We start from the raw sequence: 20,209 nt of genomic DNA on the forward strand, positions 1-20,209 counted from the left end.
TGTGTGTGTCCCATGGACATAATTATGGAGTTTCTGAATGCTTCTTTCATTCATAAAGGAACAGTTCAGCAAAAAAAATTAAAATTTTGGCACTATTTACTCATTCTCATATTGCTCCAAACTTACACTGTAAAAAAAAAAAAAAGTTGAGCAAACTTAAAAAGTTTAAGAAAACCAGCTTCAGCAGATTTTTGAGGTTTCTCAACTTGTTGTTTTAAGTTTATACAACAAAAAGTTGAGAGAACTCAAAAATCTCCTAAAAAATAAGTTGAGTGAACTCAAAAATCTGCTGAAGCTGGTTGCCTTAAATTTTTGTTTGCTCAACTTTTTATTTTTTTTTTATTTTTTTACAGTGTAGCGTACTTGTCACGGTGCACACACGAGGGAGGACACAGGAACACGCAGATGAGGATATAACTTCAAATAATAGACTTTACTGAAGACATCACAGGACAGGGCAAGGCAAACACAGACATCCAACACCGGGGATAACGAGTAGACCAGACAACATGAAACTCAACAAGCAGGAACTTAAATACACGCGCTAATGAGACAAACACACCTGAACAGAATTAACTAATAATCACATGAAACAAGGACAGGAAACAAACCAAATAAGGAAACATGAGGCGGGAACACATGACAGACACGACAGAACCCTGACAGTACTTCACGTTTTAGCAATTGTGCTAAACATTATTTACCTAATTTGGTGTTTCATACACTTAAAAATTGCTTGTAAATGTCTTATTAGCTATATTATCGCCAAATATTGGATTTAAAAAGCACCATAAACATCATGGTCATAAGTCTTTACATCTTGTGCACTATGTTCCAAATCTATCCATACCGTGAACTAGTGTTGTATTGAGTAGAAAAGCATATACGTTTGAGAATGAAAAGAGAATGAGTAAATGAGACTGCAGGTACATTTTTTGATGAACTGGAATACAAACACAACTGTCTGTCATTGGATATATAAGGGAGGACTGTAACATGGATTGTGTTAATGAAATGTCCTATTGATTTTTTTTCTCTTCTCCTAATTTGTGTTGTACAGCTTGTAAGAGCTTTATGTGTGATCTATGTTACAACACGTTATTGGAAAAGCATGTCTTAAAGCTGTGATATAATTTGTTTCGTTCAAACCTTGTTAGTGTATGTACTCACTGTTGTGATGCATTCAAAAACTCTTTTTGATGATTATGTTGCACTTTATTGCCCTTTGGGTTTAAATATTAAAAGAAAATGTAAAAGCATTCTGTTTCTTAGAGCTGACTTTCAACTCATTTAGAAAGAAGTATAACTTTTGAGAGAATATATATTTTTATTATTAGTATTTTCAGTTTTCAAGAGTCTGGCAAAATAAAATATATTATTATTGCTAAGATACGATATATATGTATAATAATGCTATTATACTACATTAATTAATACCCGAGAAAGCGTTTCACTATTTGGTTATTAAAAAATTGTTCACCCACAAATGACAATTTGCTGAAATTGACTCCCCACATTCCCCAGTTTTGGCCCTGCCTCAGGCCATCCAAGATTTCAAAGAGTTTGTTTCTTCATTAGAACAGATTTGGAGAAATCTATGAATCCCTCAAGACGTTTTAAGTATAAGGATTTGTTTCTTACAAACATGCAGCTTTTCACATCATAATATTGATGGACTGGAGTGGTGTGGATTACTTGTGCATTATTGTGATGTTTTTATCAGCTGTTTGGACTCTCATTCTGACGGCACCCATTCACTGGAGAGGATATTTTGGTGAACAAGTGATGCAATGCTAAATTTCTCCAAATCTGTTCCGATGAAGAAAGAAAGAGTCAATTTTCATCATATTTTAATTCTTGGGTGAACTATTCCTTGCAAAGGCTGCATTGAATTGAAAAAAAACATCATATTACAACTTTCTGAGAAGACTAGAATCTTGGAAATCTCCAAATCATTAATTCTTTTTGGATATGAAATGCTGAATTATATCAATAGGCAAGGGGAAGATAATGGTGGAGTTTCTTTCTGTTGCGATGGTGCTTAGCGTCTGGAGGTATCGCAGCTGCAGAGCTGATGGTGACTCAGAGATCACCAGAGACGCTTCCTTCAGTGCCCGTGAGGCGTTCATCTCACCTTCAGCTGCAATCACCTACACAGAGACACAATAATACACTTGAGTCGCTTACAACTCGTATGTTGTGCTTGATGTGGATTTGCACATAATGTATTCCTCCATATTTAGCTCAGCTATAATATTAAACTGTAGGGCTGTAATCACTGATTTTCTCCAAATGAGCTTAGAAGACCTGTAGAGCATTGCTTTAGGGAGTCTCATTCCAAATAAAACATTTACTTGTGGGAAGTGTGAATTTTTTAATTAAAAAATCCCATATAAAAATATTGCAGTATATAAGGGGGTTTAAAAATGATTTTTATAATGAAAATCTAATAATAATTAATAATCTATCTAATAATAATAATACAATTATTAAAACGTATGCCATAATGGGTAACAAGGCTGCAAATTTGCTTAATGTATCACTCAGCAGAATTTAGCTAGTATGGCACCACTGGTTTATAAATTCAGAAGAACAAAAAACACATGAATTCAGAAAAAAATAATAAATAAATAAAACACTTCTAGTTAGTTGGCTGTGAGAGTTTTTGGAAAATCTTGGATTTTATACATATGTATATATGGATTATATATATGATTATATGTATTTGCTTAGACAATGCACTGCAGCAAGTCAGCACTGATGCCATGTGTTGTTGAAACTATATATTCACTATGAGTGCACTCTTTTGTGATGTCTGTTTGCATGTGATATTTGTGCAACCTCAGTTCAATGTTGGGTCCATTATTTGGGTTGTACTGACTTTCATAATTAAATACTAGTACATGAATGTCTGCATTCGATTTTGTTGCGATGGTCTCACCTTTGCACGGGCTTCTCGAGTTGCTTCAGCTTCTGCAGCCATGGCCCTCTGGAGCTGGAGGGGCAGTTTAACATCTTTTATCTCCACTCGCTCCACTTTAATGCCCCACACGCTCGTGGCCTCATCCAAGGCATTCTGTCAGCATGATGATATGATACAAAGCTGTCAGGATCTGTAAATATGATATACCCTTCTTGTGGGCAGATCCCTGGCTTTAAAATAAAGGTTCCATTAAGAACCTTTAACACTTCTGTTTCACAAAAGGTTCTTTGTGGTGAAAAAAGGTTCTTCAGATTATAAAAGGGTAAGGAAGAGATGGTTCTTTGTGGAACCAAAAATGGCTCTTCTATGGCATCGCTCTGAAAAACCTTTTAAGCACCTTTATTTTTAAGAGTGTAAAATAACTTTGGATAAGGGACATACCAAAATTATGAAATGATTAGGTTCAGTGATCCATTTGCAGCAGTTTGTGAGCTCACTGGAGGGGATTTTTTTTAATGAGCGATTATGTTGTGAAGAACATAATGAAAGTTTATATTATAGCCAATTCTATAACTTTTTAAATGTTTGTAATATTATGCACAAATTCAATGGACTGCTTTGTGATATGTTGAACATCCCTTTGAAAGTTAATCAGTTTGGTCAGTGTGAACTGTCATTGTATGGAAAGGAGCTGCGTTCTGTGGAGGCCCAAACTTGCAGAAATTTAAAATAAATAACGGTAATAATAGGAACATAAATAGAAACAAATACAATAATATATATTTTAATAATAAAAATGTAATTATAATATAAATTTAAAATGTATTTCCTTTAGTTATTGTCATACTGTCACAATACTGTATATTTATGTATTCATTCTTTCATTTATTTCCCCATTGGGGTGCCCTCTCTGTTCAGGGGCCTTTGGAATCGTTATGGTGCCTCTGTAATGCTGCTCTGAGAGTTCATGTACCTGCATGTTGTATGAGATGCCCTCTCTGTCAGACAGCAGCTCTGACAAGCTCTTTGTGCCCAGGACATTTCGCAGAGTGGTCTGTGCCAACAGCTGTGTTGCGTGGTCTGCATTGGACACGTTGGCCACGGAGCAGATCGGGTCAAAGACACGAAAGTAGACCACACCGTCCACACTCACGGTCACGGAGTCCTTCGTCAGGAACTGTTCTCACATAAACACAAATAGATGCTTATCTTTAAATACAATGATCCAAATCTTTAAATTAGGTATTCAGATCTAGTTTATTTAACGTTCTATTGGTATGACACTTTTATTTATCTCAGTTATAAGTTTCTCTCTGTTAACTATGAAAACTAAAAAAAAAAGTAACTTTTTTGTTCATTAAAATAAAGCAAAAATAAAATATAATTATTAGATTAAAAACTTAAACTTAAGAAACATTACTGAAAATGTAAAATAGTTAATATATTTAATCACACACACACACACACACACACACATGTATATATGTATGTATACAGTGGGTACGGAAAGTATTCAGACCCCCCTTAAATTTTTTTATTTTTGTTATATTGCAGGCATTTGCTAAAATCATTTGTTCATTTTTTTTCCTCATTAATGTACACACAGCACCCCATATTGACAGAAAAACACAGAATTGTTGACATTTTTGCAGATTTATTAAAAAAGAAAAACTTAAATATCACATGGTCCTAAGTATTCAGACCCTTTGCTGTGACACTCCTATATTTAACTCAGGTGCTGTCCATTTCTTTGGATCATCCTTGAGATGGTTCTACACCTTCATTTGAGTCCAGCTGTGTTTGATTATACTGACTGGACTTGATTAGGAAAGCCACACACCTGTCTATATAAGACCTTACAGCTCACAGTGCATGTCAGAGCAAATGAGAATCATGAGGTCAAAGGAACTGCCTGAAGAGCTCAGAGACAGAATTGTGGCAAGGCACAGATCTGGCCAAGGTTACAAAAAAAATTCTGCTGCACTTAAGGTTCCTAAGAGCACAGTGGCATCCATAATCCTTATATGGATGACGTTTGGGACGACCAGAATCCTTCTTAGAGCTGGCCGTCCGGCCAAACTGAGCTATCGGGGGAGAAGAGCCTTGGTGAGAGAGGGGTAAAGAAGAACCCAAAGATCACTGTGGCTGAGCTCCAGAGATGCAGTCGGGAGATGGGAGAAAGTTGTAGAAAGTCAACCATCACTGCAGCCCTCCACCAGTCAGGGCTTTATGGCAGAGTGGCCCGACGGAAGCCTCTCCTCAGTGCAAGACACATGAAAGCCCGCATGGAGTTTGCTAAAAAACACCTGAAGATTCTCTGGTCTGATGAGACCAAGATAGAACTTTTTGGCCTTAATTCTAAGCGGTATGTGTGGAGAAAACCAGGCACTGCTCATCACCTGCCCAATACAGTCCCAACAGTGAAGCATGGTGGTGGCAGCATCATGCTGTGGGGGTGTTTTTCAGCTGCAGGGACAGGACGATTGGTTGCAATCGAGGGAAAGATGAATGCGGCCAAGTACAGGGATATCCAGGACGAAAACCTTCTCCAGAGTGCTCAGGACCTCAGACTGGGCCGAAGGTTTACCTTCCAACAAGACAATGACCCCAAGCACACAGCTAAAATAACGAAGGAGTGGCTTCACAACAACTCCGTGACTGTTCTTGAATGGCCCAGCCAGAGCCCTGACTTAAACCCAATTGAGCATCTCTGGAGAGACCTAAAAATGGCTGTCCACCAATGTTTACCATCCAACCTGACAGAACTGGAGAGGATCTGCAAGGAGGAATGGCAGAGGATCCCCAAATCCAGGTGTGAAAAACTTGTTGCATCTTTCCCAAAAAGACTCATGGCTGTATTAGATCAAAAGGGAGCTTCTACTAAATACTGAGCAAAGGGTCTGAATACTTAGGACCATGTGATATTTCAGTTTTTCTTTTTTAATAAATCTGCAAAAATGTCAACAATTCTGTGTTTTTCTGTAAATATGGGGTGCTGTGTGTACAGTAATGAGGAAAAAAATGAACTTAAATGATTTTAGCAAATATAATATATGCAATATAACAAAGTGAAAAATTTAAGGGGGTCTGAATACTTTCCGTACCCACTGTGTATATATATATATATATATATATATATATACGAAAGCTAAATATAAAAACTAATAAACATTACACAAGCACAAAAAATACTATAATAACAATTATATGATTAGTAATATGATATTATTTGTACCTCTTGAGCAGGAATATCAAATGTCACCGTTCTCAAGTCCACCTTCCTGAACGTATCAGTACATGGCAGCACAAAGAAAATTCCTATATAACGTATAAATAATACACAAATATCGATGATTATGTATTTAAAGTACAGTAATTATTATCAGGATGCTCTTTATTAATAACATTCTATTGTACAAATATGTAGGCTAGGCTTCAATATGAACCTTTGTCATACCAGGTCCTTTTGGTTTCTTGTCCACAATACGACCTAATCGAAAGATCACGGCTCTTTCATACTCCTTCACAATCTAAGAGTGAGTCAGTGAGGTACATTGTAAATACAGGCAGTCATCATTTACATCATTTTCTATGGAAAATCTGCAAATCTTACCTTGATGCACATAAACATGGTAACAGGAAGCAATCCTATAGTGATAATGAGGGAGATAAAGATAATGAACCAGCCAATGCATCCCAGCGAGGCAGGTTTGTCATCTGAAAGACAGGGAACCAACAGGAACATTCCGTGAATATCTTACATTTTGTTGTCCCATGACTGTTTTTACAAGCATAAGAGGCACAAATCCCATTTTCTTTTTCTAAGAACTATTAGATATCACCTGCGCTGCTTAATATTGATCTGATATAATTAAAACCATATTTATTTGTCTGCTATACCTACTGTCTGTTAGTACTTTTACCCATTATGGAAAGTTTTCAAAATAAAATTTTTATATTGCAATTACTCGTAGAAACAAATATATAAACCGAAGTGGATTATACATATTTTAAGCACCTCCTTTCTGCCTGCTATATGCAAATCCTAAAATGACCACAAAATTAAATGTACAATTGCAACATTTTTTAAATATTAAAGAAGCCTTTTGAAATCTTACTTGTAAAGGTTGCAATACATGCAAACCAGACACTGAGATAATGTTGATATTGTTTAATTAATGGGATATTACATTTCTTTTTAACCCTAGACTGAATGTCAGGTAAACATACTGTATCAAATACCACTGAGACACTCCTACTGACTTACAGTTGGCTAGCGATCTTGCTTAGCTTCCTTAATCTTCCTTATAAACGATATAGTCATGTATAATTGAGGGTGAAACTTTTGCCATGGGAATTATTATACAATAAATATACATACGTTTTCACATTTTTTAGCCTTTGTGTAATAATTACAGTTATAGTTGAAAATTATAATATTCATTTCAAATCAATATTTTTCAGATTTTGTTTAAGATATAGAACTGAACAAAGGCGTACCTTGTATTATATGTCTGCTACTCTCAGTCTCCCGGTCTTGAACCCTGATTACGGTGGTCATTTTGAAGATTGTCTCAAACTTGAGATGTGTTGCTGTAAACAGCAGGTAACAGAAGCTTGTATCGTGTGCTCACCTTCCCATGAGGGTGTGTCTGCTTCCCACTAGACCAGCTGCATGTAAAGTGACACTGGAGGTGAGGAAAATTCGGACTCATTTGATATCAGATGAACCTGAATATAACGTGGTGCAAAATAAATCTGATAATATTTTATTTGTTCAGTTTTCCATGCCTGTTTTTTTTTTAACACATTATATTTATGTATTATGTTATTTATGTGGGACATTTATAATTCATAGCTATCTGCACCATCACATGGCAGTAGAAATATGAGCTGTTAAAGCACATGACAAATGCTGATATATGACCAGATATAACCTGTGTGTTGTATAAATTGACATTCCAATATCATATTATTTCTGTAGTTTTGGCCCCTTTTGGTGAAGTTCTGCTCCTCTGTGCGGATTATTGTTGCAAATAAAGTATGCAGTTACCTACAAAATCTGTCTGGATTAGGGATGCGCGGTATACCGATACTGGAAAAATACCGGTATATATTATATTTCAAACGGTACGATATCATAATTTTGCTCAATTCGGTATTTCATACGCTGCTGTTGCAAAATGCACCTGTAGGTGGCAGTGCTTCTCAAATTGCTGCGCAACCGGTAAATGTGACAACAGAACAACGCGATGGATCAAACAGATGAAACTCAGCGCACCCAAAATTAATAAATAAAGAGAACAGTAGAAGTGAAATATGGCATTACTTTGGATAAAAAACAGATGACAAAGGTGAAGGAACTGGCCTTACTGCACCTGTATGCAAGCGTTGCTATAGGCCTAAATCATGTTGCCACAGGAACACATCAAATCTTTTTAAGCATTTGTCGCTTGCTCATCCTGATCTTTTCAAAGAATTAAGAGATCGACAGGTGAGTGCATCATTCATAAATTCAGATTTGATTTGACCTTTTATTTACATCTGATCAACGCACATTCAGATGTAATACAGTAAGCGCAAATGTGCATGTGAGACACGCTAGAATCAATGAAGTTTTGGTCACGTAATACATGCACTTGCATTTCATACAGTCAAATTTTAATTGGATATGAATTGAGCAAGAGTTTTGCTATATTAAATTTAGTATCAATGATATGAAGGGAATGTTTCTGACGCGCTGCTGATCGCTAATATGAAGCAAGTGAGAGAGTGAGATTTATATTTAATGCTTTTTCTTTGGTTGAGTCTGAAATCTGAAAACAATCTGAGAGAGAGAAATAATAACATGATTTTGAATATTACTTTGACTGTTAGAATAACACTTTACAATAAAGCAACATTTGTTGCATCAATTGCGCAACTTCAGTGCTATTTTTTTTTCTTCAAACTTCTTCAAAATGAAACCTATGTTTCCTATGTGCACTGCGTTTGCACTGAAAAGATAAGATTTGAATATATTTATAATGCAGTTAGCCTATTTTTTTTTCTCCAACATCAAAATGTAACCTATGTTCCCTTTAGTTTTTTTGTTACAGTTTGATACAAAGGTATTAACATATTAATCTGTTTTTATTATTATTAATAATAATTTTTTTTTAATTCACTCATCTTTTGAGGCTGGTTATTTGTCACCTATGGTATCGATTTAGTATCGATACCGAGGTACTACATTCTGGTATCGTACCGAAGCCAAAATTATGGTATCGAGCCATCCCTAGTCTGGATATATCTAAATTGTTTCATTATTACAGGTTATTCTGTAAATCTATTTAGGTACAGACATGGATTGGAAGATGGATTATTATTTTTTTCTCTTTTTTCTTGTTTAGTTTTAAAGTTTTATTTTCCATGACATGTTAGGACATGTTTTATATGTATACAGTATATTAAAAATTGTTTAAGTTTGCCAAAACCATTGTTTGATGTTTCTTGTAAAATCACAATTACATTTTCTTTGTCATTCATCTACGTTTTCTTTCATAAAGTTTGTATGTATACATTTTGTAAATTACATACCTGGTTAGAAAATAAAACTGTATTTTTTTTTAGTTTGACTTATTTGGTTATTTAATTGTAATTATTTAAGGATAATTAAGGATAGTTAACATGTTAATAGTTGTAGGTTTTTCATTAATAAAATATAAAAAAAATAATTTAATATTGATAGTATTACTTTGTAAATAATTCCAAATATTTGATAATATTTAATATATATCATTTAATAAATAAATATTTAATTTTTAAATAAACTGTTTTTAATCTTTAACTAATATTTATACTAAATATATAAAAGTATATATTTATACTTATATAACTTATACTAAACCTCTGTTTCGTTTAGTTAAGTGTACAATACTTGCATTGCCTTGTGTGTCCGTATGCAGTCTCGGATGAAAGTTCTGATGGTTTGAAGGTTTGGTAGTGTTGGAGTTCTTCAAGTTCTTCCGAGTTTGAAGGGTGATGAACTCCAAAAGATGTTATTCTGGCTCGGTGGTAATTGGGAGTTTCTTCCGAGGTAGAAAGGGAAAAAGAGCTAAGAAAGAGGTCTGCTGAGAACCAAGGGTCCTTGTTTACCAAGATGGCGCCGCTGATGGCAGCTATTGTGCGTTGCTCTCCAGTGTTTGTACTGTTTTTGTTTGTTTTTCCTGTTTTTTGTTTTTCAAATACGATCAGTTTTACTAGGGATGACCTGCTGAACATTCGGCAGAACACACCACAATATCTTTTACCGGATTTAGATTTTTCGGACGTTTTGCTGGACATTGTAGTTGGCAGAGCCGTAGGCGGGGGAAGCGCGCTGGCGCGCTCGTGAAGCTTCATCAGCGCAGATTTCGAACGGCGTTGCCTAGCATCCATCTGGCGAATCTCTGCTCTCTACCCAACAAAACTGACGAACTCCTTCTGCTCTTGGAAAATTGTGGACTTCAGGAGGAACCCCCCTGCTCTCCCCCCACTCACCATCATGAACAGCACTGTGACTGCAGAAGAGTCATTCAGATTCCTGGGCACCACCATCTCCCAGGACCTGAAGTGAGATATTCACATAGACTCCATTGTCAGAAAGGCCCAGCAGAGGTTGTACTTTCTTCGCCAGCTGAGGAAGTTTAACCTGCCACAGGACTTACTGAAACAGTTCTACTCTGCCATCATTGAATACGTCCTCTGCACTTCAATAACTGTCTGGTTCAGCTCAGCTACCAAATCTGACCTCAGAGGACTACGGAGGGTAGTCCGGACTGCTGAGCGAATCATTGGTACAACCCTCCCCACTCTCCAAGAACTGTACTCATCCAGAGTGAGCAAAAGGGCTGGTAAAATCACTCTGGACCCCTCACTTCCAGCACACTCCCTCTTTGAACTGTTACCATCTGGTCGACGCTACAGAGCTCTGAGCACCAGAACGACCAGACACAGGAACAGTTTCTTCCCTCAGGCAATCCATCATCTCATGAACACAACAATAAATGTGGAACACACAACTATAATACATTATCCATTCACCACACTCACTTATTTTATTTTTATTTTCTCATTTCTAATTTGCACATACTTGACCTGTACATACATAGTTGTCTATATTATATATTGTGTATTTGCTGCTTTGTACATTGCCTATTTGGATATTTGTATATTATTCTTTTATTATCCGTGTGCTGTCCTGTTGCTGTCTTTCTGAAGTCTTCTAAAGGCGTGTTTTAAAAGCAACCAAATGTACTAGATGGCATTAAAAAGACTTGACTCAGTGTTCAAACTGTTGCATCATTATCTTGCGACTGACTTCATAGGCTAAAAAGAGAGCTCCATTGGCAGGGAATGTTCGGATTATAGTAGGGGTCAAACCGGAATACAGTGGCGCCACTCCTGCAAACAAGATGGCAGAATATAAACTATCAGACAATGCAAACGATTTTGTACAACAGGTTTTTCAGCAAAGTTTTGATCATGTTGATAATTTAAAAGGCCTTAAATTATCAGCTTTGTCTGTATCGGGTACAGTAGGCTTAACTCTACAGTAGGGTTAAATCAGAAGGACAAACAATTGTTTAAATGGTTTTTAAAAGGGGACATTGTCACAACACAACAAGGTTGAATAAGAGTGCAGTAATAACTAATAAAATTTCAGCAATATTAAAAAAAGACAGTAAAAAATGTATAGTTTACCTAATTATTTAACATGCATGGCCTGATATTCCAAAGAAAAGAAAACATTTAAGTTAACATTTCATTTTAATATATAGTACGACACGAGGACACCAATATTGTAACATGTCTGTGTCTTCCCTTGTGACCTAGTTTTCCCCGTGTTGTCTAATTAGTCATTGTGTTCACCTGTCGGTCCTCATTATCTACCCCTTTATAAGTTCCTGCGTGTGAATGTTAGTTTGTCGGTTATTCATGTTCGTGTTGTTGGTTTCCTGAGACTCCTTGTATTTGTTCCTGGATTGTATATTAAAAAGACTGTTTAATTGTTCCTTCTCCTCGTCGTGCTCCTTGTCCAGCTCTACACGTAACAAATATAGGACATAATGGGCATCGCCACTGTTCCCTGAGAAAGGAGTTTCATTTTATACAACTGCATCAGATTTCTTTATGATAAAAAAAAAAGTTATTTTGTATTGCCGTGCACTGTAAAAAAAAATAAAAAAAAATCCTATTTAAAAAAAAAATAACTCCTGTAAAAGTTTTTTTTTTTTTTTTTTGTCCTTTTTCTTCACTTTAAATTGTATGCAACTCTGTAAAATTACTAACAATACTGTATATGTAATTTGAACAATTTGGCTGTTATTTAAAGTATATTATTAACCATACACTACAGTATTTTTTTTAAACAGAGAAACACTGCATTAATTATAGAGTATTTTTTGTGTTTTCTTAAATTACACAGAAATTATGTAAAATTTCAAAAATAATGGCTAAAGTAATTTGTGAATCACCACCAAATGAACAGATTTCCTTACACCATTACTTACAGCTTTAAAAAAAACTAAAAAACAATCCAATTTCTGGCAGCAATGGCTGCCAAAGAAAAACCACAAAATTAAAGTAAAATATACTAATTTAAATAAAGTGCAAAAACCTTTACAGAATTTTTAATGAAATGTTTTACAGAAAAAAAATATTTTACAGCCCTGAATTATTACCGTCAAAATGGTCTAATGACTGGCAGCAACACGGAAAAAAAAAGATACTACATTTTTTAAGGTAGGTGGTTGCAAACAATTTATTTTAGCTATATTAAAAAAATAAAATAAAATAAATAAATAAAAAACATGTTGAAAATTAGTCAACTAAATTTCTTTATTTAAATGTAGCTAAAATAAATTGATTGCAACCACTTATAAAAATGTATTAAATTAAATTAATCATTTTTTTTTAGTGAACGGCTGCCAAACAAAAAACGTATTTACCAGAAAAACAGTATTTTACAGGTTTTTCCTGATAAAGGGTTTAATGAAAATTGCAGTACAAATTTTTGCACTTCATTTTAATTAAGATATTTTACCATAATTTTATGGTTTTTGTTTGGCTGGCAGTCATTCGACAATTTTTTATAATTTTATTTTAAAGTAAAAAACAACAACAACAAAAACAACAACAACAGTATTCTTCTGTAAAACATTAAATGAAAATTTCCACAAAAGTTATTTGCACTTTATTTAAAGTAGGAAATTTTATAACTAGGACACTTTAATTTTATGGTTTTTGTTTGGCAGCCATTGCTGCCTGTCATTTGACAGATTGTTTTATTTATTAATTTTTTTCAGTGTACTTTTTTAGCAAATAAAAGTATTTTAGCATAATAAAAACATGCCTCTGTGGTATAGGTGTCTTCTTACTTTCTGGCTAAATATCAGCACCTAATTTCAAACTCATATGCACACTTTATTATTTAGATTACTTTCTATATTTTTTCCTGAATAAAGTAAGCTCAATAAAGTTTTTCATTAAAAAAATATACATTTTCAGACTATTATGTCACATATCTTTCTTATCAAAGATAAGAAAAATTAATTTTTCGGCACAAGTGGCAATATCTCCTGAGAATAACCCATCTCCTATATTAATTTTAAACCTGCAATGATCAAGGAACTTAATTGTCAAATGTAAAAATATTTATTGTTTGTCTTTTGAAAGTTGCATTCAAAATCCTCAGAAACCTGAGGAGGCACATGTCCCTCGGTTTGAATGGGAATTATGATTAAAAATGCATTTCACAATGCATATTTCATTTGATACTTAAAAGACATTAGCAAAAAGTGATTATTTTACTCAATATTTGTGTACTGTGCAGTTTTGGGCTTATCCGAGTATCATGGTATATGGTATCAAGCCTAGGTAACGGTAAACTGTATTTAAACAATAAGTTAGCAGCTATATCACTCTGCAGGCCAAGACTGGTTGCCCACTGAAGCTGAGCAGGGTTGAGCCTGGTCAGTACCTGGATGGGAGACCTCCTGGGAAAACTAGGTTGCTGTTGGAAGAGGTGTTAGTGAGGCCAGCAGGGGGTGCTCACCCTGCAGTCTGTGTGGGTCCTAATTCCCCAGTGTAGTGACGGGGACACTATACTGTAAAAAGCACTGTCCTTCAGATGAGACGTTAAACCGAGGTCCTGACTCTCTGTGGTCATTAAAAATCCCAGGATGTCCTTCGAAAAAGAGTAGGGGTGTAACCCTGGCATCCTGGCCAAATTTCCCCATTGGCCTCTGACCATCATGGCCTCCTAATCATCCCCATGCACTGATTGGCTTCATCACTCTGTCTCCTCTCCACCAATAAGCTGGTGTGTGGTGGGCGTTCTGGCGCAATATGGCTGCCGTCACATCATCCAGGTGAATGCTGCACATTGATGGTAGTTGAGGAGATTCCCCCCCTTCTATGCAAAGCACTTTGAGTACCCAGGAAAGCGCTATATAAATGTAACAAATTATTATTATTAAGTTGAGTTTCCTGTGTCGAAAATTTATCAATCACTTATGAGGTTCCATGACGGACAGGACGTTACATACAGTATTTGTCACTAGGTTTTGAAACCCTCATTTCGTAAAATCCCCATAGAGTCTTGAGGAAGCCTTCCTGTTTCCCTGCTAAAGACAGAACCTGGATGCGAGACTTCACTCAGTCTATGGGCTACACAACCAACCACAGACAGGCACCACCAAAACCACCACTGAACATCAAGGGCAAAACACCTGTCAGAAACACGGATACAGATGAGAATTTCCTGTTTATAGAGAAGAATCGTCAAAGCTGTTCTTTTCCACAGAAGAATGAAATGAAGGAAAAAAGCAGCTTGGACATTCTTCAAAACATGTTTTGCAATGACATGAGTATATTGTGCCAGAATTTAGATTTTTAAGTGGCCTTCCCATGGACTGACCTATGTGCTCTTTGTCTCTGCCCATGTGTTGGGCAAACGTTGAGCGGCTGAGTTCATATCCTCCAAGAAACAGAAGTATCCAGGTACCTCACGGACTATAGTGGTGGGGAGACCCTGATAGAAACCCAGAAGTCCGTTTGTCCGTAACACATTTTTCACAACAGACCACACCATGCTGAAAGAGATAAAGGAATTTCAGCAAAATACAGGACAACTATGATTTTGACGTCATATTTGTCCAAGTTCAATAACATTATAGGTCCTCTGAACTTCGGAACAGTAGATGGCTTCAACCAAAATTAGCCCCTTAAGAGGTTCATTTGTCCAAAAATTTACATTCTGTCATCATTTATGCACAATATCATTCCCAACCTGTATGTGGAACAACAAACAAACAAATAAATAAAAGTTTGAGAGATGTTTCAGTGGGCTTTATTTCTGTCTTCTGAATACCACAAGAAAAAATGCAAACAAGTTTGGTATCATTTACTTACCACATGAGGGTAAGTAAATGATGACTGGTAAAAAGAGGTATTCAGGGAATTCTCAAGGCCTGTCAAAAACATTAAAAAATGCTACTTGCAAAGTGCCTATTTTAAAAAGCAATTTGATCTTTTTTATAACATTTTTTTCATTGTCTTGTTGATGTAACAATTATTCTCATTGGTGTGATTCATAAAAAACAAAAAAAACAAACAAAAAAAAAATATATATATATATAACTCTCCTGTACATACTGTATATATTACTGTACTGTACAGTCTTATTTAACTTGAATAAAAAATATATATTTTTAAAAAACATAACCAGACTTTTTCTGTCCACTGGCGATCTTACCGGACGCCTCCATTTCATGCATGGCCTGCAGCCGACATTTAATCAGTTCAGTGGGGCATTAAAGCCAGAGAGGAGAAGACAGAAGCAAAGCCTGAGCAGGCCTTCTGAACATCACTGAAACACACAATACATCTAATAATCACACACACTGCTGAACTTCAGGAGAGGTCACACTGACACTGTTACTATAGTTCATGTATCATTTCATGCTGAATCAAATGTAATATGAATGACTGCATATGAATCATAAAACCATTTCTGAGTCAACAGTAACACCAAACAAAAAAAAAACGACCTACATTTTTACATTTTCTGGAGAAAATGAAATTTAACACTGCATTGTTAAACGAAGAAGATTAATAACTTAATTATGACCATTATAAATTAGTGGACAAATTGTAAAGATGTAACAAATAATTATTAATATATTGAACATTTTGGTCACACTTTTTTTTTACACATTTTTGTTCACAATAGAAATACAGGAATGAAATAGAGTTCTTCAATAGAAACCAAACTGGACTTGACAGTATCCCCCTCACCAAATGCCTGGAAGAGCCTGAGGAATGGAAATCCACAGTGGAGACTGAGGAGTTGGTGATCATGAAAGAGCCAGGGAATTGGAAGCCCGAGGCGGAGGTGCCTAGGCCTGAGGGTTGGGCCTTTTCAGATTCCACAACTCCAAAAACCATGGTGGATCAGGAGACTGTGATTGTACTGGTGGAGCCAGCGGGCTGAGAAGAACCGGAGGAGCAAGAGGACCATGGTAGAGTCAAAGAAGGATGACCAGTGGCCCCCGGCAAAACCATCAAGGCTATGATGCAGGACAGTGGAAGAGGTAGGGTCAAAAAAATAAAAATAACTGGACAGAACCAGTGAGTCACTAGAGGTGGATGGGACCAGCAGAGGAGGAAGTGCTTTAGGGGTGGGACTTAAACCCAGTAGGCCAATAAGCTCTGGCTCCTGAATAGACTAGGTGGCAGGTGCTGGCTCTGGGATGGATTGAGTGAAAGGCACTGGCTCCAGAACAGACTAGACTGAAGGTCCAAGGTGGCCGTGGCCACAGGCTAGGGTCTGTGGTGAGCATGGTGTTGGCCTGGGGTCCATGGCAGGTGCGATGAATGGCTGGGAGGGCTCAGGGAGAATATCCAAGGTCTGGGGAGCAGGGTGATCGTGATTCTCATACACCTTGCCTACGGTGAACGGGGATTCACTTAACTGTTGAGAGAAGAATCTAACTGCAGCTCCTTAGTTAAACAAGAAGGAAATTCAGGATGAGGAATAATCCAAAAGGTACACATCAGTGAAACAGCTTTGCAATAACCCAAAGACAATGACTCACAATAATAAATACACAGGACAACTCAAAATGACATGTGAAGATTATCAGAAACAATAGAAACGGAACAAACTTCAGAATAAAATTCTCTGAACAGAAACCAAAACAAATATGACATAAACAAAAAGTTTATGTATTTTTTGAAATACCTATTATAGAATATATAAAATATCATGGTTCATAAATATCCCATGATGAGTACCATGCTAGCCTTTTTTAAAGTACCATAGTATTGCCATTTGATCTCATTATTGGGATCCATTAATATTATGATGTTTTACACAGTATTTTAAGAGGTGACATGAAGGAAGCTGTAACCTTTGTATTGACTATAAACATCTAATGTTTATCCAATAAAGAATGGTGCTCTGAACACGCAGGCCGTGGGTCACATGACATAGCGTCTGTCCTAGAGGATTGAATTGCATCATGCATATTATTAATGCACATTTACATTTATGCATTTAGCAGACGCTTTTATCCAAAGCGACTTACATTGCATTCAAGTTACAGTTTAAAAAAAAAAAATTATCAGCTTTTATCAGGACATGGCATTATGGTAATATAATTTTGATTTTCATTAATGTTAATTTACAATCGTGTCCCGTGTAAATACAATGGTACATGAATATGTTATTCAATAATATATGAGTGTTTCTTAAATTTTTGGAGAAACAAAACTCTTCAGACTAAAACCTTTGTTCAAGATTTTGGAGTTTTTCTGTGGTCAGTTTTGTCCGTTCATCTAGTAGATCATTTGTGAGGTCAGGCATTGATGTTGGATGAGAAGGCTGTCTTGCAATCTCTGTACCAGTTCATCCCAAACATATTTGATGGGGTTGAGGTCAGCATTCACACTGAACTCATCCAACCCATGGGCCTTACTTTGTGCACTGGGACACAATCATGCTGTAATAGAAAAGGGCCTTCCAGCAGCTATTCCTACAAATTTGGAAGCATAGCATTCTCCAAAATGTCTTAGTAGAGTGAGGCATTACGATTTCCCTTCACTCGAAGTAAGGAGGCTAGCCCTACCTTTAAAAACAACAGTCACATACCACTGTCCTTCCTCCATCAAACTTACCTGTTGGCACAATGCAGTCAGGCAGGTGACATTCTCCTGACATCCACCATACAGAGAAGTATGATTGTCACAGAACATGCTTCCACTGCTCCAGAGTCCAGTGGTGGCATGCTTTACAACTCCAGCTGACGCTTGCCATTGTACTTGGTGATGTGAAGCTTGCATGCAGCTGTTTGTCCATAGAGACCCATTCCATGAAGCTCCCGCTGCACAGTTTTTGTGCTGATATTAATGCCAGTGGAGGTTTGGACCTTTATGCACCATGTGCCTCAGCACTCAGTAAACCCCATTCTGTGACTTTACAGATAATCTGTAAAACTCTTCACAAATTTTTTTTTTTTTCACAAAAGTTTGTAGATGCAGACTGTAGGTGCTTGATTTTATACACCTGCGCCAATGGGTCTGACTAAAACACTGTGTGTCCCAATTATTTTACATACAGTATACTGTATATATACCACTGTTATTTTATTATTATTTGATAAGGCAACATAACATTTTTTATATTTAATTTTGGGGGCCTTTGAGTCCCAAAGGCTTAGATTATTGGTAAAAAAAATTAAAATAAATACTAATATATATATATATATACACACACACACACATAAATTCATATATGTGTATATATATATGTGTGTGTATATATATATATATATATATATATATTGAATTTATGTATATATATATATATATATATACACACACACACACACACATATATGAATTTATGTGTGTATATATATATATATATATATATATATATATACATATAATACTGGGGAAAAAGTTTGGTATGGTGGAATTTATACCACAAACTGGTCATAAAAACTTATTACATAAATAATTTTCATGCAAAAAAAAAAAATACATAGAAATAGGTTATGTTTATTTGTTTAGATGTTCATACTTATAATTCATTAGTTGTTATAATGATGATTATAACAACTAATAATTCATTTTTATGATAGATTTTCATAGTTTTAGTGCTTAGAGTTTAATGTTCAGTGATGGTACATCTTATTCTTATTTGTGGCAGTTTACTGTAATAGTATCTCACCTGAGTTCTGTGCCTTGGTCCAGCCCTGAAACAAAGCGGACAACATTATGGCAGAAGCCGTAGCTCATGAAGAGCACAGTGTTTTCAGCAATGTTGGCTATGAGGGCAGGTGTGGTGCCCTGATAGAGTCCTCGCAGTCCAACCTGTTTATAGACTGAGAGGAAGCAGTGAACAACGCCTCTGTACAAGCCGGGGAAAGTCTGCATCTTCACCTTGGCTGTATCAAAGGCCTGCCCACTTAGCACACATGCAATCCCACCTTACAAAGACAGAAGAGAGGAAACAGTGCAGAACATGCCTGTATGTTTTTAAATAACCGATCTTTCTTGTTTCTTACTGTAACAAAATTCTCATCATAATGCAAAATGTGTGCAAATCAGGCAGTTCGAAAATACAGTACATCGTATTAAAGTAGCATCGTATTATAGTACAGTCAAAATGACTGATTAAAAATTGGGATTTTAAAATATATAGCTGACAGATCAATGATGGCTTGAGTGACAGGATGTGGAGCCATAGTCAACTTCTTCAATATTGCATCACTTCCTGTAAAACGCTGGACAAAAGGTTTTACTCAGATTCACCCAGATTAACTCGGATTTACTATAGTATACACATGTAGAATTGACAGAATCAACAGAATACTTCATAAGGCAGCAAACAAGAAGAACAACCGATCAAAACACAGAACATTCACAGAGAAAGCATTGCCATTGTTTTTCTATGTAAACATGTGACAGATAGATGTCTTTAGATTGCATCTTTTATAGCCGCACATAAAACCGGTCTAGAAGTGTCTATAGGGATCCTCAAATCCGGCCCACGAGATTCACTTTCCTGCAGAGTTTAGCTCTAGCCCTAATCAAACACACCTGAGCATGCTAATCAATGTCTTCAGGATAATTAGGCTGTATCCAAAAACTCAGAAATGCTGCCTTCGGAGGATGCGTTCTAAGGTAGGACGGCATCAAGGCACATCCGAATCCCATGTTAGCTGAGAAACCTTCATCTGATCGATTTTTGAAGGC

General features: G+C 36.1%; 1 protein-coding gene and 1 pseudogene across 2 annotated transcripts; both read right to left on the minus strand.

Annotated features, from left to right (window-relative positions):
- Positions 1 to 1,351: 1,351 nt before the first annotated feature.
- On the minus strand, positions 1,352 to 11,228 carry LOC306851263 (stomatin-like). Its single transcript, XM_079387425.1, has 7 exons — positions 9,847 to 11,228; positions 6,537 to 6,640; positions 6,381 to 6,453; positions 6,159 to 6,241; positions 3,897 to 4,100; positions 2,942 to 3,076; positions 1,352 to 2,150 (listed from the first exon to the last, which is right to left on the minus strand). The coding sequence occupies exons 1-7, from the start codon at positions 10,340 to 10,342 to the stop codon at positions 1,956 to 1,958; spliced, it is 1,290 nt and encodes a 429-aa protein (XP_079243551.1). The 5' UTR covers positions 10,343 to 11,228; the 3' UTR covers positions 1,352 to 1,955.
- Positions 11,226 to 19,698, minus strand: LOC306851264 (mitochondrial ornithine transporter 1-like; annotated as a pseudogene). The gene is made up of 6 exons: positions 19,650 to 19,698; positions 19,182 to 19,440; positions 15,677 to 15,815; positions 14,865 to 15,039; positions 14,519 to 14,676; positions 11,226 to 11,347 (listed from the first exon to the last, which is right to left on the minus strand). The product of its transcript is annotated as a mitochondrial ornithine transporter 1-like (transcript).
- Positions 19,699 to 20,209: the final 511 nt, after the last annotated feature.

This window comes from Barbus barbus (assembly GCF_936440315.1).
Source record: "Barbus barbus genome assembly, chromosome: 31".
Lineage (NCBI taxonomy): Eukaryota > Metazoa > Chordata > Actinopteri > Cypriniformes > Cyprinidae > Barbus > Barbus barbus.

Excerpts from the sequence above, each read along its gene's own strand:
- LOC306851263 (XM_079387425.1), bottom strand. The coding sequence starts at position 10,342 with ATGGATGCTAGGCAACGCCGTTCGAAATCTGCGCTGATGAAGCTTCAC. Across the intron at positions 6,641-9,846 it reads ATACGGACACACAAGGCAAT|ATGACAAACCTGCCTCGCTG; the intron begins GCAAGTATTGTA and ends CCTGTCTTTCAG. Across the intron at positions 6,454-6,536 it reads CCATGTTTATGTGCATCAAG|ATTGTGAAGGAGTATGAAAG; the intron begins GTAAGATTTGCA and ends ACTCACTCTTAG.